Below are 13,418 nucleotides of genomic sequence, written 5' to 3'. Positions count from 1 at the left end.
CACAAAGCTCATCACTAAGCTAAGGACCCTGGGACTAAACACCTCCCTCTGCAACTGGATCCTGGACTTCCTGACGGGCCGCCCCCAGGTGGTAAGGGTAGGCAACAACACATCTGCCACGCTGATCCTCAACACAGGGGCCCCTCAGGGGTGCATGCTTAGTCCCCTCCTGTACTCCCTGTTCACCCACGACTGCGTGGCCAGGCACGACTCCAACACCATCATTAAGTTTGCTGATGACACAACAGTGGTAGGCCTGATCACCGACAATGATGAGGCAGCCTATAGGGAGGAGGTCAGAGACCTGGCCGTGTGGTGCCAGGACAACAACCTCTCCCTCAACGTGAGGAAGACAAAGGAGCTGATCGTGGACTATAGGGGGGCCAAGCTTCTTGCCATCCAGGACCTATATACCAGGCGTAGTCAGAGGAAGGCCCAAAAAAATTATCACAGACTCCAGTCACCCGAATCACAGACTGTTCTCTCTGCGACCGCACGGCAAGCGGTACCGGAGCACCAAGTCTACATTTACCCCCCCGGGAAATAGCCTCATTTTTAGTACATTATATTTAGTACATATTTTCTTAACTCTATTCATTGAACACCTGTTGTATTCGGCGCATGTGACAAATACAATTTGATTTGATTTTGAGGAGGAAAGAGGAGGAGAGAAGAAGACGGGAGAGAAAGGGGGGAGAGAAAAATGAGAGGTGAGGCGAGAAACATGCACTACAGGGAGATTGGGGGAGACAAGAAGAGGGGGGAAACATGGAAAAGGGGGGGGGGCAACTCAAGAAGATAGGAAAATAGTGGAGAAACATGAGGGAGAGAGCGAAGGAGAGGGTAGAAACATGGAGGAGAGATATGAAGAGAGAGGAGGAACATGAGCAAGAGAGTGGAAACTGTAATCTGCATGGCTGAGAGGTCACAAGATCTGTTGGACCAGTTCCTGACCTGTTAGTGGGCACTGACTGTGCCCTTTTTTAAATGTATTTTTTTATTTCACCTTTATTTAACCAGGTAGGCTAGTTGAGAACAAGTTCTCATTTACAACTGCGACCTGGCCAAGATAAAGCAAAGCAGTGCGACACAAACAACAACACGGAGTTACACATGGAATAAACAAGCATACAGTCAATAACACAATAGAAAAAAAAGAAAGTCTATATACAGTGTGTGCAAATGGCGTGAGGAGGTAAGGCAATAAATAGGCCATAGTAGCGAAGTAATTACAATTTAGCAAATTAACACTGGAGTGATAGATGTCCAGATGATGATGTGCAAGTAGAACTACTGGTGTGCAAAAGAGCAAAAAAGTAAATAAAAACAATATGCGGATGAGGTAGGTAGAGTGGATGGGCTATTTACAGATGGGTTATGTACAGCTGCAGCGATCGGTTAGCTGCTCAGATAGCTGATGTTTAAAGTTAGTGAGGGAAATATAAGTCTCCAGCTTCAGCGATTTTTGCAATTTGTTCCAGTCATTGGCAGCAGAGAACTGGAAGGAAAGGCGGCCAAAGGAGGTGTTGGCTTTGGGGATGACCAGTGAGATATACCTGCTGGAGCGTGTGCTACGGGTGGGTGTTGCTATGGTGACCAGTGAGCTGAGATAAGGCAGAGCTTTACCTAGCAGACTTATAGATGACCTGGAGCCAGTGGGTCTGGCGACGAATATGTAGCAAGGGCCAGCCGACTAGAGCATACAGGTTGCAGTGGTGGGTGGTATAAGGGGCTTTGGTGACAAAACGGATGGCACTGTGATAGACTGCATCCAGTTTGCTGAGTAGAGTGTTGGAAGCTATTTTGTAAATGACATCGCCGAAGTCGAGGATCGGTAGGATAGTCAGTTTTACGAGGGTATGTTTGGCAGCGTAAGTGAAGGAGGCTTTGTTGCGAAATAGGAAGCCGATTCTAGATTTAATTTTGGATTGGAGATGTTTAATATGAGTCTGGGAGGAGAGTTTACAGTCTAGCCAGACACCTAGGTATTTATAGTTGTCCACATATTCTAAGTCAGAACCGTCCAGAGTAGTGACGCTAGTCGGGCGGGCAGGTGCGGGCAGCGAACGGTTGAAAAGCATGCATTTGGTTTTACTAGCGTTTAAGAGCAGTTGGAGGCCACGGAAGGAGTGTTGTATGGCATTGAAGCTCGTTTGGAGGTTAGTTAACACAGTGTCCAAAGAAGGGCCAGATGTATACAGAATGGTGTCGTCTGCGTAGAGGTGGATCAGAGATTCACCCGCAGCAAGAGCTTGGCCTTGGGCAAGGAGCATGACATTTAAAGCTGCAATATGTAACTTCTTGGGAGACCTGACCAAACTCATATAGAAATTTGAGTTGTAGATCTGTCATTCTCATTGAAAGCAAGTCTACGAGGCGGTATATCTGTTCTATGTGCGCTATTTATACGATTCCTATTCTTAAGTTTTGTTTTTGAGTCTTTTACTTTCTATTTTGTACACCAGCTTCAAACAACTGAAAATACAATATTTTTGGTTATAGAAAATATATTTCACAGCAGTTTAGATGGTACAATGATTCTCTACACTATGCAATGCCAATGAAATTAGGGGAACTATTCAAATTTTAGCAACCAGGAAATGGCGGAGCAATTTCTGCATTTTGCACCTTTAACTTTGATTGCTCAGCTTTTAGGTTTTACAAAGCTATAGAAGATCATAAAGTCATAAAAACAACCAACTCCTCTGGCGTTGTGGCTCCTGCACGTTGCATCGGATAAATTCACCATCTTACATATATACCACTCCCTACTGGATAGTGTGGTAAAAACACAAACACAGGCACACACACACACACACACACTGATCTGCATGCGCGGACAGTGTAAATTACACACAGACACATATAGCAGGACACATGGCCCACCCACACACAGGCACAAAGTGTACCTGCCATAACGTAGTCACAATAGTGACAGTAGTAGTGGGAGTAGAGGCTTCGGGGAAGTGATCCCTCCCTGTGTCTCACAGACAGACAGACAGACCGGCATTGGATGCTGACAGGACCTTCCTAGTACTGCTTGTTATGTAATGATGCAATGACAGAGTTTCCACTGGAATCTCTGGCTCTAACAGCTGCCAATACCTTAATAGTGAGGATGAATCTTATTTTTTGCTCATATCAGGCTAATGAAAGGCCATCCTTGTAAATAAGAATTAGTTCTTAACTGACTTGCCTAGTTAAATAAAGGTTCAACTTAAAATTTCCATCCAGCTTGATGTACAAAATATAGTAATTATTCCTAAATTCCCTCTGAATTCCACTAATTATTGTTTTGGTTTAATCTCTTCTGGCTTAAATGGCTTCTTCTGGCTTAAATGGCTTCTCTATGAGCTCTATGAACTCTTTATGACACGAGCACATGCGCTTACACACACGCACACAATCATACACACACACACACAGCTCTGACAACATCCACTAAACAGTACAGTACACTTTCTCTGACAATGACCTCTTGATCCTCTTCACTTAACCAGAGCAGCTTCAAACCATCCTGAACAGTCTGGCTGTCTGATCTGCAAAACCCTCTTGGCTCTGAGATGGATAGTTAGATCCCTATAGTGCTGTACTGAGTGTCTCCTCTCTTCTCTTCTCTTCTCTTCTCTTCTCGGCTCTTCTCTTCTCTCTGTAAGTGAGTGTTCTGATGCAATCCTGTCCCCTTGATGTAGAGTTTTATGGTTCCTGTACTTTTCTTTTCATCTCCTGTCCTGTCCTCTCCTGTCCTGTCCTCTCCTGTCCCATCCTCTCCCGTCCTCTCCTGTCCTCTCCTGTCCTATACTCTCCTCTCCTGTCCTGTCCTGTCCTGTCCTGTCCTCTCCTCTCCTCTCCTCTACTCTCCTGTCCCTCTGTAGCAGTAGTAGTGTTTTATGGCTCTAGCCCTGCCAGCCCCACCCGTCATGTATGAGGACAGCAGGCTCTGTGGAGTCGGGAGGCTGCAGGCAGGAAGTGGGAGATTTCCTGGAATGTGCCTTTTTCCCCACAGTGGTGCAACAACAGCACCGTGCTCCTCCTGTTTTTGTCCGGCTCCACTCCGCGCTGCAGCTCCCTGTCCTGGTTTTGTTGAGACAGAGGGGAAGATGGGGGGGGGGTAGACAGGGGTCCCCCAGAGGGAAGGCTGGCAGCCGGGGGTCCAGGGGTCCAGCCAGGGGGAGAGCTGACCCTTCTGTGCAGTCCCCCAGTCTGTGCTATGATATTGGAGATATATTTTATCCCAGAACTCAGGAAGAACAGCACCCCTCCTCCGGCCCCCCAGACAAACAAACCTCCTTTTCCATAGAGACATGCTCCAGACTATAAGATCTGTTGGAGCAGCAGTAGGATCTTAGTACTGTAAATCAACCAGATATATGGCTTTATTTAGTATCCCCAGCAGCTGTGCCAACACAAACAGTCTCTTATTTAATCTGAACAGTGCAGCACCAAACTCCGTAGATTGCACCAAAGATCTTAGCCCTCTCTCTGCATCCCAAACCAACTCCTTGTGAAATGGGAGATGTGTGCACATCGGTCCAGTAGAGTTGAGCTGTGCCTGTCACATTTGTCAGAAGGAGTATTGTCGCACAGAAGGATGACATCACTCACCTCTGAGAGCAGCACAACAGTCCCGGGGGGAGAGCCAGGGGTCACAACCTTTCCCACTGCCTGTTAATGCTTCCCAGAGCCCTGGAGACTGATGTGGATGGTGGGGCAAGCCAGCCTGGGAACTGGCCTCCAGCCAGGCTACACAGGGCTTCCCTGGACCCCTGGCCCTCCAGGCAGGCAGCCTCTGGCCTCTGGCCCGGCCTGCAGCCAACCTGGACTGGGCTGTTTGGGGAGCAGTGACACCATGGCTGGCCTGTACGTCTGTGGGCACCGACTGACACTGTGTGTGACGTTTGGTGTGATGCTGTGTGACGTTGTGTGTTACATGGGCCTGTGTATGAGAGTCAGAGGACACGGGTCAAGGCATGGCCAGCCTACTCTCCTACAGAGGGCTTCCATTGTCCACTGGAAGTCTAGTCCTACTGGTGCAGTACATGACTCACAGTACATTGTGTGGGCCTTGGTGGCTGAAGTTATTACATGAGACATACTGTTATTGATCATCCTAATGACTTCATAATAACTCTCTAAATGTTTGACCACCTGCTGATTTCTATCTCTCCACTGACAGTGGTTGACAGTGGTGGAAAAAGTACTCACTTGTCATACTGGAGTAAAAGTAAAGATAACTTAATAGAAAATGACTCAAGTAAAAGTGAAAGTCACCCAGTAAAATACTACTTGAGTAAAAGTCTAAAAGTATTTGGTTTTAAATATACTTAAGTATCAAAAGTACATGTAATTGCTAAAATATACTTACGTATCAAAAGTCAAAGTAAAAAGTATAAATCATTTCACATTTTTATTATTTTTTACAATGTATGAATAGCCAGGGGCAGCTCCAAGCATTTGTGTTTAGTGAGTCTGGCAGATCAGAGGCAGTAGGGATGACCAGGGATGTTCTCTTGATAAGTGTGTGAATTGGATCATTTTCCTGTCCTGTTAAGCATTCGAAATGTAATGAGTACTTTGATTGTCTGGGAAAATGTATGGAGTAAAAAGTACATTATTTTCTTTAGGAATGTAGTGGAGTAAAAGTAAAAATTGTAAAAAATATAAATAGTAAAGTACAGATATCCCAAAAAACGACTTAAATAGCACTTTAAAGTGTTTTTACTTAAGTACATTTAAATTTACATTACATTTAAGTCATTTAGCAGACGCTCTTATCCAGAGCGACTTACAAATTGGTGCATTCACCTTATGATATCCAGTGGAACAACCACTTTACAATAGTGCATCTAAATCTTTTAAGGGGGGGGGTTACAAGGATTACTTTATCCTATCCTAGGTATTCCTTAAAGAGGTGGGGTTTCAGGTGTCTCCGGAAGGTGGTGATTGACTCCGCTGTCCTGGCGTCGTGAGGGAGCTTGTTCCACCATTGGGGTGCCAGAGCAGCGAACAGTTTTGACTGGGCTGAGCGGGAACTGTGCTTCCTCAGAGGTAGGGGGGCCAGCAGTCCAGAGGTGGATGAACACAGTGCCCTTGTTTGGGTGTAGGGCCTGATCAGAGCCTGAAGGTATGGAGGTGCCGTTCCCTTCACAGCTCTGTAGGCAATCACCATGGTCTTGTAGCGGATGCGAGCTTCAACTGGAAGCCAGTGGAGAGAGTGGAGGAGCGGGGTGACGTGAGAGAATTTGGGAAGGTTGAACACCAGACGGGCTGCGGCGTTCTGGATGAGTTGTAGGGGTTTAATGGCACAGGCAGGGAGCCCAGCCAACAGCGAGTTGCAGTAATCCAGACGGGAGATGACAAGTGCCTGGATTAGGACCTGCGCCGCTTCCTGTGTGAGGCAGGGTCGTACTCTGCGAATGTTGTAGAGCATGAACCTACAGGATCGGGTCACCACCTTGATGTTAGTGGAGAACGACAGGGTGTTGTCCAGGATCACGCCAAGGTTCTTAGCACTCTGGGAGGAGGACACAAGGGAGTTGTCAACCGTGATGGCGAGATCATGGAACGGGCAGTCCTTCCCCGGGAGGAAGAGCAGCTCCGTCTTGCCGAGGTTCAGCTTGAGGTGGTGATCCGTCATCCACACTGATATGTCTGACAGACATGCAGAGATGCGATTCGCCGCCTGGTTATCAGAAGGGGGAAAGGAGAAGATTAATTGTGTGTCGTCTGCATAGCAATGATAGGAGAGACCATGTGAGGATATGACAGAGCCAAGTGACTTGGTGTATAGCGAGAATAGGAGAGGGCCTAGAACAGAGCCTTGGGGGACACCAGTGGTGAGAGCGCATGGTGCGGAGACAGATTCTCGCCACGCCACCTGGTAGGAGCAACCTGTCAGGTAGGACGCAATCCAAGCGTGGGCCGCGCCGGAGATGCCCAACTCGGAGAGGGTGGAGAGGAGGATCTGATGGTTCACAGTATCAAAGGCAGCAGATAGGTCTAGAAGGATGAGAGCAGAGGACTTTACACCACTGGTGGTTGACTATGTGTACAAATACATAAACAGTGGAACAGTTGTTAACTATTCTCACACACACACCCTATTCACATAAACAATACACAGTCGTGACTGCATCTCCAGCCTTCTAGTATTGTCTCACTGGAACAAGGACTATCTGGTTTAAAGGGCCAATCCTTAGTTGAAACAATAACAAAGCGTTACCCCACCTCTGTTTTGGTTAAAAGCTAAAGGGTGGGCCTGGAGAAATGTAACCACTCATATTCATGGCCAGAGCTAGGACTGACCATCCAAGATATACACATTATAGTTTCAAGCATGTTTTGGGGTTTCTGATGGCGTTTGATAGTTGAACTAAGCTCATGAGGCAATTATAAATTATATTCTTCAATAATCAATATGTATATATTATTAATGAAAGTCCAAAAATGGATGAAGGAACTTCAGATTGACCCTTTAAGCTTTACACACAAGCATGCATGCGTAATATCAACGAAAATCTCGACGGGCACTAAAATACTATCTTAAATTTACTGTCAGATTGTATCTTTCACATAATGTTCTTCCTGAAAATGAAAAATCTAAAGAAAATGGTAACGGGATGGGTTATTGGGAGGACCGCGAGTGCAGTGGGCGGAGCTCAGCCATTCAACAGGGGGCTGAGGAAGAGGGGAGATTGAAAGAGAGGAGGACGACACAGACAAGAGAGCTGTGACGGATTGTGTAGTGAAGAAAATATTTTACAGAGCAGGACCGCACCGTATGTCGCTGGGGACTGGAAACATGTATTGCCTGGGTTGATTGTTTATACCGTGTTCTGATGCAGTCCCCGGATCATGAGGGAAGCGCTGACCATGAGATTCGCCTGCAAAGCTAAGATGGTAAAAAGAAGTTCCGCTGTTTCCGTGCTGCAGACTGTTGCTTTTGTGGTTTGAGAGTCAGCTTTCAGAGAGGCTGGAGAGGGAGGGGGTATGCTTGGGAAAGTAGCGGATAAAGGAAAGAAAGAGGGGGGGCGGCGGGGGATGAATTTGAACATTGAGTTTTAATTGTTTTCTCTCCCTCAACGCTCTCGTGGTGCACTTTAAATGGTCTGTATCGCCTGCGCGTAAACGTTCTGCGTAAAGACGCGGCCGCGCTATGGAAATGTAACTAGTGTCCGAATAAATATGATACCATTCGTTTTTACCCATAGAAATGAAAAACTTTTGTCTCTGAGCCGAGAGTGAAATGGTAGAACAATTGCCTTGGCCCTGGGGCGTGAGCTCCTTTCACGGGTCCCTGCAGCTGCGTCTGGAGCAAGCACAAAGCCTACGGATCAGCCCAAAGACTTGACACCGTTGTTGTTATCTTGAGCGTATTGTTTTCACTTGGCTCAACACTAGTGTTCTGTGATGTCAGCAGAAGCGGGTCGGAGACAGACTGTTATTTGCCCGAGTAAATAGTCAATTCTGTAGTCGGCATCCTTCTCCGCTGATTTGGAGCATCCTTCCAAACTGAAGCCTGTCCAGCAATTATGAAATTGGAGTTAGTAAACAAGCCATCTTCTGTTTATATCCTGGAGTCATTTATATGCCATGTAGTCTCTAAACTCATTCCTATTCACAACCATGTTTATCTCAGCTTTTGTATTATAGGCCTATTAGATGACACACTGAGCTGGGTCCTTTTAGAGGCTAAAATGTCCCCTGTGACAGAATAACTTGTTTGATCTCTCTTTTTATAACTCCCACCCGGGGCCTTTGGTACACCATAAGCTCCAACTTGGTCCACAAAGCAGGCAGGCCTTTAAACCCCAGTCTGAAAAACATTTCTGCCTGGCACAAAGAGCAGGCTCTGTGCAAACTGTGGACTCAGCAGGCTGGGCCACAGAGCAGAAATACCTCCTGCTATTGTTTTGGAGTGGACTGGACTGCATAACTCACTGAGTGAAGTATTTATCTCGCAGGCAGAGAGGCAGCACTGTACAGGAAACGGATGGAAAATACAGACCTTCTGGCCTGTTTTATCTCCTGCACTCAGTTACTCCACTGTGGCCCTCTTTCTCTCTCTATACCAGAGCCCATTGCCACCCCACACTGTTAATCAGTGCCTGACTGATTGTTTGGGGTGGGTTCCCTGCATGGCCCTCTGTGCTGTGTTTTTGTTAGAACCCAAACATCCACCCACAACAGTCCCGGGCTAAGTGCCACTGGCCTTAAGAGCTGGCGTTTTAAGCCTGTTAACGGCCAGCCGTAACCTTTGACTCTAGCTGCCACCACTCTGTCTGGGGAGGGAGTGGATATTGCCATTGTCCTGTTATGGCAGCGGTGGAAAGTGAGAGTTTGGACTTGCTGGAGTGCTTCTGTCCTCTAAACAGCTCCTCTTTATGGGATTGAAATTCGATCTGGTCACCGTTACACTGCATGTGGCTGCCTTCCTTGACTGGGCAGATTTGAGTGAACTGCAGTTCTGTGTGTGCTCTGCATAGCTGAGAGGCAATATGGATTCAGAGCCAGAGAGTAGACTACATTGTGTGTGTGTGTGGAGCAGTGAGCAGTACATGTACTGTATTTCCACCAGTTCCAGGCTCTGGGAGGGAGGCTTCAGGTTGAGCCAGTCTCAGACAAGCAGGCGATCTTTTATTGTCTTTAGTCTACAGACAGTTCTCAGCTTTAGCGCTCATCTCCTGCGCTCCAGTGGCCCTCTCCAGCTCTGACCTCCGCTCTCAGAGAGGGCGAAAGGTATGGGGGTGAGGGAGACAGTCTCTCCTACTCAGTGGCACTCAGCTCAGTATGGGTTTCATTCTCTATCTCTTTCGCTCTGTCCTTGAGTCATAACAAAACTCCTCCTCTTTTGTTTCTAGACACACTTCTTTTTAAATGTGATACATTTTGCTACAGTTTTGGTTTGTTCAGCTTTGTTGTGGTCCTGTGTTCTAGAGGAGGGTTTGTCTGTGTGTCAACAGCTCAGTACGGAAATAAATGTATGAAATGTATGCATTCATAAGTCGCTCTGGATAAGAGCATCTGCTAAATGACTAAAATGTAATTATGTCTCTCCCACAGAGCTCGGTGCAGGACTGGGGGGAGGAAGTGGAGGAGGGAGCAATATACAACGTGACACTGAAGAGGGTCCAGATTCAGCAGGCTGCCAACAAGGGAGCAAGATGGCTGGGGGTGAGTGGACCACTCTGCTCTTTCACTACAACACACTGGTTGAAAGCACGCAAACTTGAGAACTTGTGAGAGACTTTATCAGGCTCAAACAATAACCCTGATCAATGCATTATATCTATAAACAGATTGAATCTTTCCATTGGAGAATTGATTATATAATCACTAGTTAACATGGCAACATAGGACAGATTGAATCACTTTGCAATTATATAAGTCTATAGTTCTTTGTGAAAGGAGAGGGTTACAATAATAGTTTCGTGGATAGAGCTTGTCTGTTTCATTGTAAGATATGCAGTAATGTCAATTTGCAATCACTGGGTGTTTTAACGTTTAAACTGTTGAATTCTCCCATTTTTGCCAACACCCTGCGCAGGCCATATAAAAACCTTTACACAAATAGCCTACTCAACTGTTTGTCAAAGTCATGTGATTTCCTGATTTACCAGTTCCATAGAGAGAGAGTACTCTGGTGCCCAAAAGCCTGTTTTAGCACTGGCAGCGCCATTGAGGACTTTTACAATTTTGAAGTAGTCAACTGGGAGGGACTTCCTATGGGTTAAGGAAGAATCACAAAATTCCATCCACATCATCAAGAGGGATCAGCCAATGAATTATACTCATGAATTATAATCAATTATACTCACATTCCATAACTGCAGGTGGCAGTAAAATGCCAACCTTGGCTTTATACCTGTTCAAACGGCACATTCCAGGTGGCAGTATGCACCCTTTCAGTTTGTATACCAACTCATAGAAGTAGCAGAATAAGAAAATGTACTACTTCAAAATGGAGATGGCCACAATGCCAATGCTCTAACAGATGCCATAATGAAACAGGTGCAATGTTGCGTCCTCTAATTATCTCTGTCTGGTTCTAATTAGGTCATTCCATGTCATTTCAGCAAGCCTTGACAACCACCATCTCAGATTATTCTGAAATTGTTTCTGTAGTTAGAAACAGATAAGATAAGCATTCCGGAAACATTATTTTGTTGAAATATAATTTGATCTCTGATAAATGAAGCTAATTGATTGCATCTAAATTGTCCATTTTAATTTATAGGATTAATGTAATATTCTATAATTATAGTACCTAACATCTGATTTGGACCAAACCTTTTTCTAACAATGAGTTAGACATGAGGAATCCAAAGAAGTGGTCAAAAGCCATCCACGGACGCCCAACACCCCACGCCAATCTCACCCCAACAACAAGTATATAGTATCAGTTCTCTGTTTGACAACTAGTATGGAGCTCAGAGTATTGTTTTTTTCCATCCTATGTAATGTATTCTCAGTGAATTTGTCCCACCCCGCCTGTTCAGACAAATGAGTCATTAAAGTCACTGTTTAAAATGCAAACTTTTTTGAATGTTTGTCACAAATCCAATGCAAGTCAATGGTACTTATGTTAGCATTTTCTTGCAAATCATCCTAAAGTATCTAGCAATAGATTGTGTAACTCAAGGATATTGCTTACAGATTTTTGGGATATGAATTGCAGAAATGCTAATATAGTTACCATTGACTTGCATTGGATTTGTGCCACAAATGCCAAAAAGCAACCAAAGCATGGGTTGCTGTCATACCTGGCCCAAAGACTGCTTACAGGGTAAGAACACAATATAATGTGTGTATGTAATGTATGTAATGTATGTATGTATGTATGTACGTATGTATGTAAATGTTGTGATTTGGGTGAACTATCCCTTTAACAATGGGGGATTCTTAAAAAAAAAAAGCCTAATAGCAGGAACAGCACCATCTAGTGGTCAGAACCTGGTATTATCAGGATGTAGGATGGGACATACACCCAACAACTTCAATTACTAATTTCTCTCCACAGGGGAAAGAAACCATCACCAAATTCACTGAGAAGTCATGACATAGGATTAAGAAACAATACTCTGAGCTGCAGTGGCATACTACTTGTCAAACATAGAGAATTGATACAACAGGCTATTGACCACCTCTTTTGAGTCCTCATGTCTTACACATTGTTAGAAAAAAGTTAGGTCCAAATAGGTTGGGTACTATAATTTTTGAATATTGAATATTATATGAATCCTATAAATTAAAATGGTCAATTTGTGTGCAATCAATCAGCTTCATTTCTCAGGGAACAAATTATATTTAAAAAAAAAATAATTTAGCAGGAATGCTAATCATATGTGTCTAACAACAATCTGAGATGGTGGGTGTTGAAATTGTCTTTCTTGTGCTTTTTGAAGTGGAACGACCCAACTGCCACCACAATTCTTCTTTCCCTGCATGTTGCATCCTGTAAAAGCAAAGCATATGGATGAGAACAACTACCCCACATTATCATATGGCAGTATACATTTAGAGTGCTTGTTTATTGTAGCCCCTGAGTGGGAGGGAGTGGGAGTTCTGTATATGCGAATGTATGAGTAAGCTAGTGAAAACAAGACTATTGTCTGTTCTGTTGATTGTCTCTTTGTGGTTGTTGGTGATTGTAATCCCTTCATTTCTTTAGTGGCAAAGCAAGATGATGTAAACAGCGAGCCACACTGGCGCTTTGTTTACTGTTGTGGCACTGCCCATGGAGTGCCATCTGAAGAAATGCTATACAAATGTGAATGTATATGTTTGGTACTTGACAGTCAGTACATTTGTGGTGAGATTTTGCCGGAGAGCAGTACTGACTTTGAGAGTGGAGAGCTACTGTGAGTTGAACTGAGTCTGCTGTCCTCTTTGCCTCCCTCTCTTAGCCAGAGGACAGGGTGGAGGAGGGGTGCTCCACTCCGTGATTAGAAGCAGATTGGAGAGTTTCCTGTTTTAGTGAGCTAGCAGCACCAAATATCTCTCTTCTAATTCTTGTCCCAGCAGACACAATACTCATACCCATCTGCTTAAGAATTAAATATAGGGTGCCTTTGTCTCAACACCTCTGTCTCTCCCTCCATTTCTCTCCCCCGTTCTCATCATTCTAATATCCTTGGTTCTTTCAATCTTGTCTGATCACAGGCGGAGGGGGACCGGCTGCCCCCTGGCCACACAGTGAGCCAGCTGGAAACCTGTAAGATCCGGAGTATCCGGGCGGGAACGCTGGAACGGCTGGTGGAGACCCTGCTGACGGCGTTTGGGGACAATGACCTCACTTACACCAGCATCTTCCTGTCCACGTACCGCGCCTTCGCCAGCACACACACCGTGCTGCAGCTGCTGTTGGACAAGTACGTCTGGGTCTGGGGGCTGTAGTGTACAGCAGAGGCTGGCAAGTC

The 13,418-nt window shown here is 45.3% G+C and overlaps 1 protein-coding gene across 2 annotated transcripts in view; it reads left to right on the top strand.

The window, feature by feature from the left end:
• Positions 1-13,418, top strand: part of rgl1 (ral guanine nucleotide dissociation stimulator-like 1) — a 37,681-nt gene that overhangs the window by 11,066 nt on the left and 13,197 nt on the right. Inside the window, exons 1-3 of one of the 2 annotated variants that reach the window (XM_045687538.1) lie at positions 7,663-7,899; positions 10,063-10,173; positions 13,162-13,370. In XM_045687538.1, the coding sequence (XP_045543494.1) occupies positions 7,855-7,899; positions 10,063-10,173; positions 13,162-13,370 (365 nt within the window). In that variant the 5' untranslated portion in view covers positions 7,663-7,854. Of the gene's footprint in view, positions 1-7,662; positions 7,900-10,062; positions 10,174-13,161; positions 13,371-13,418 lie in introns of those variants that run through there. The other variant, XM_045687537.1, reaches the window with a different exon arrangement.

The sequence above is a fragment of the Salmo salar genome, chromosome ssa10 (genome assembly GCF_905237065.1).
Source record: "Salmo salar chromosome ssa10, Ssal_v3.1, whole genome shotgun sequence".
Taxonomy (NCBI): Eukaryota; Metazoa; Chordata; class Actinopteri; order Salmoniformes; family Salmonidae; genus Salmo; species Salmo salar.
This window is presented reverse-complemented; position numbering and strand designations above follow the sequence as displayed.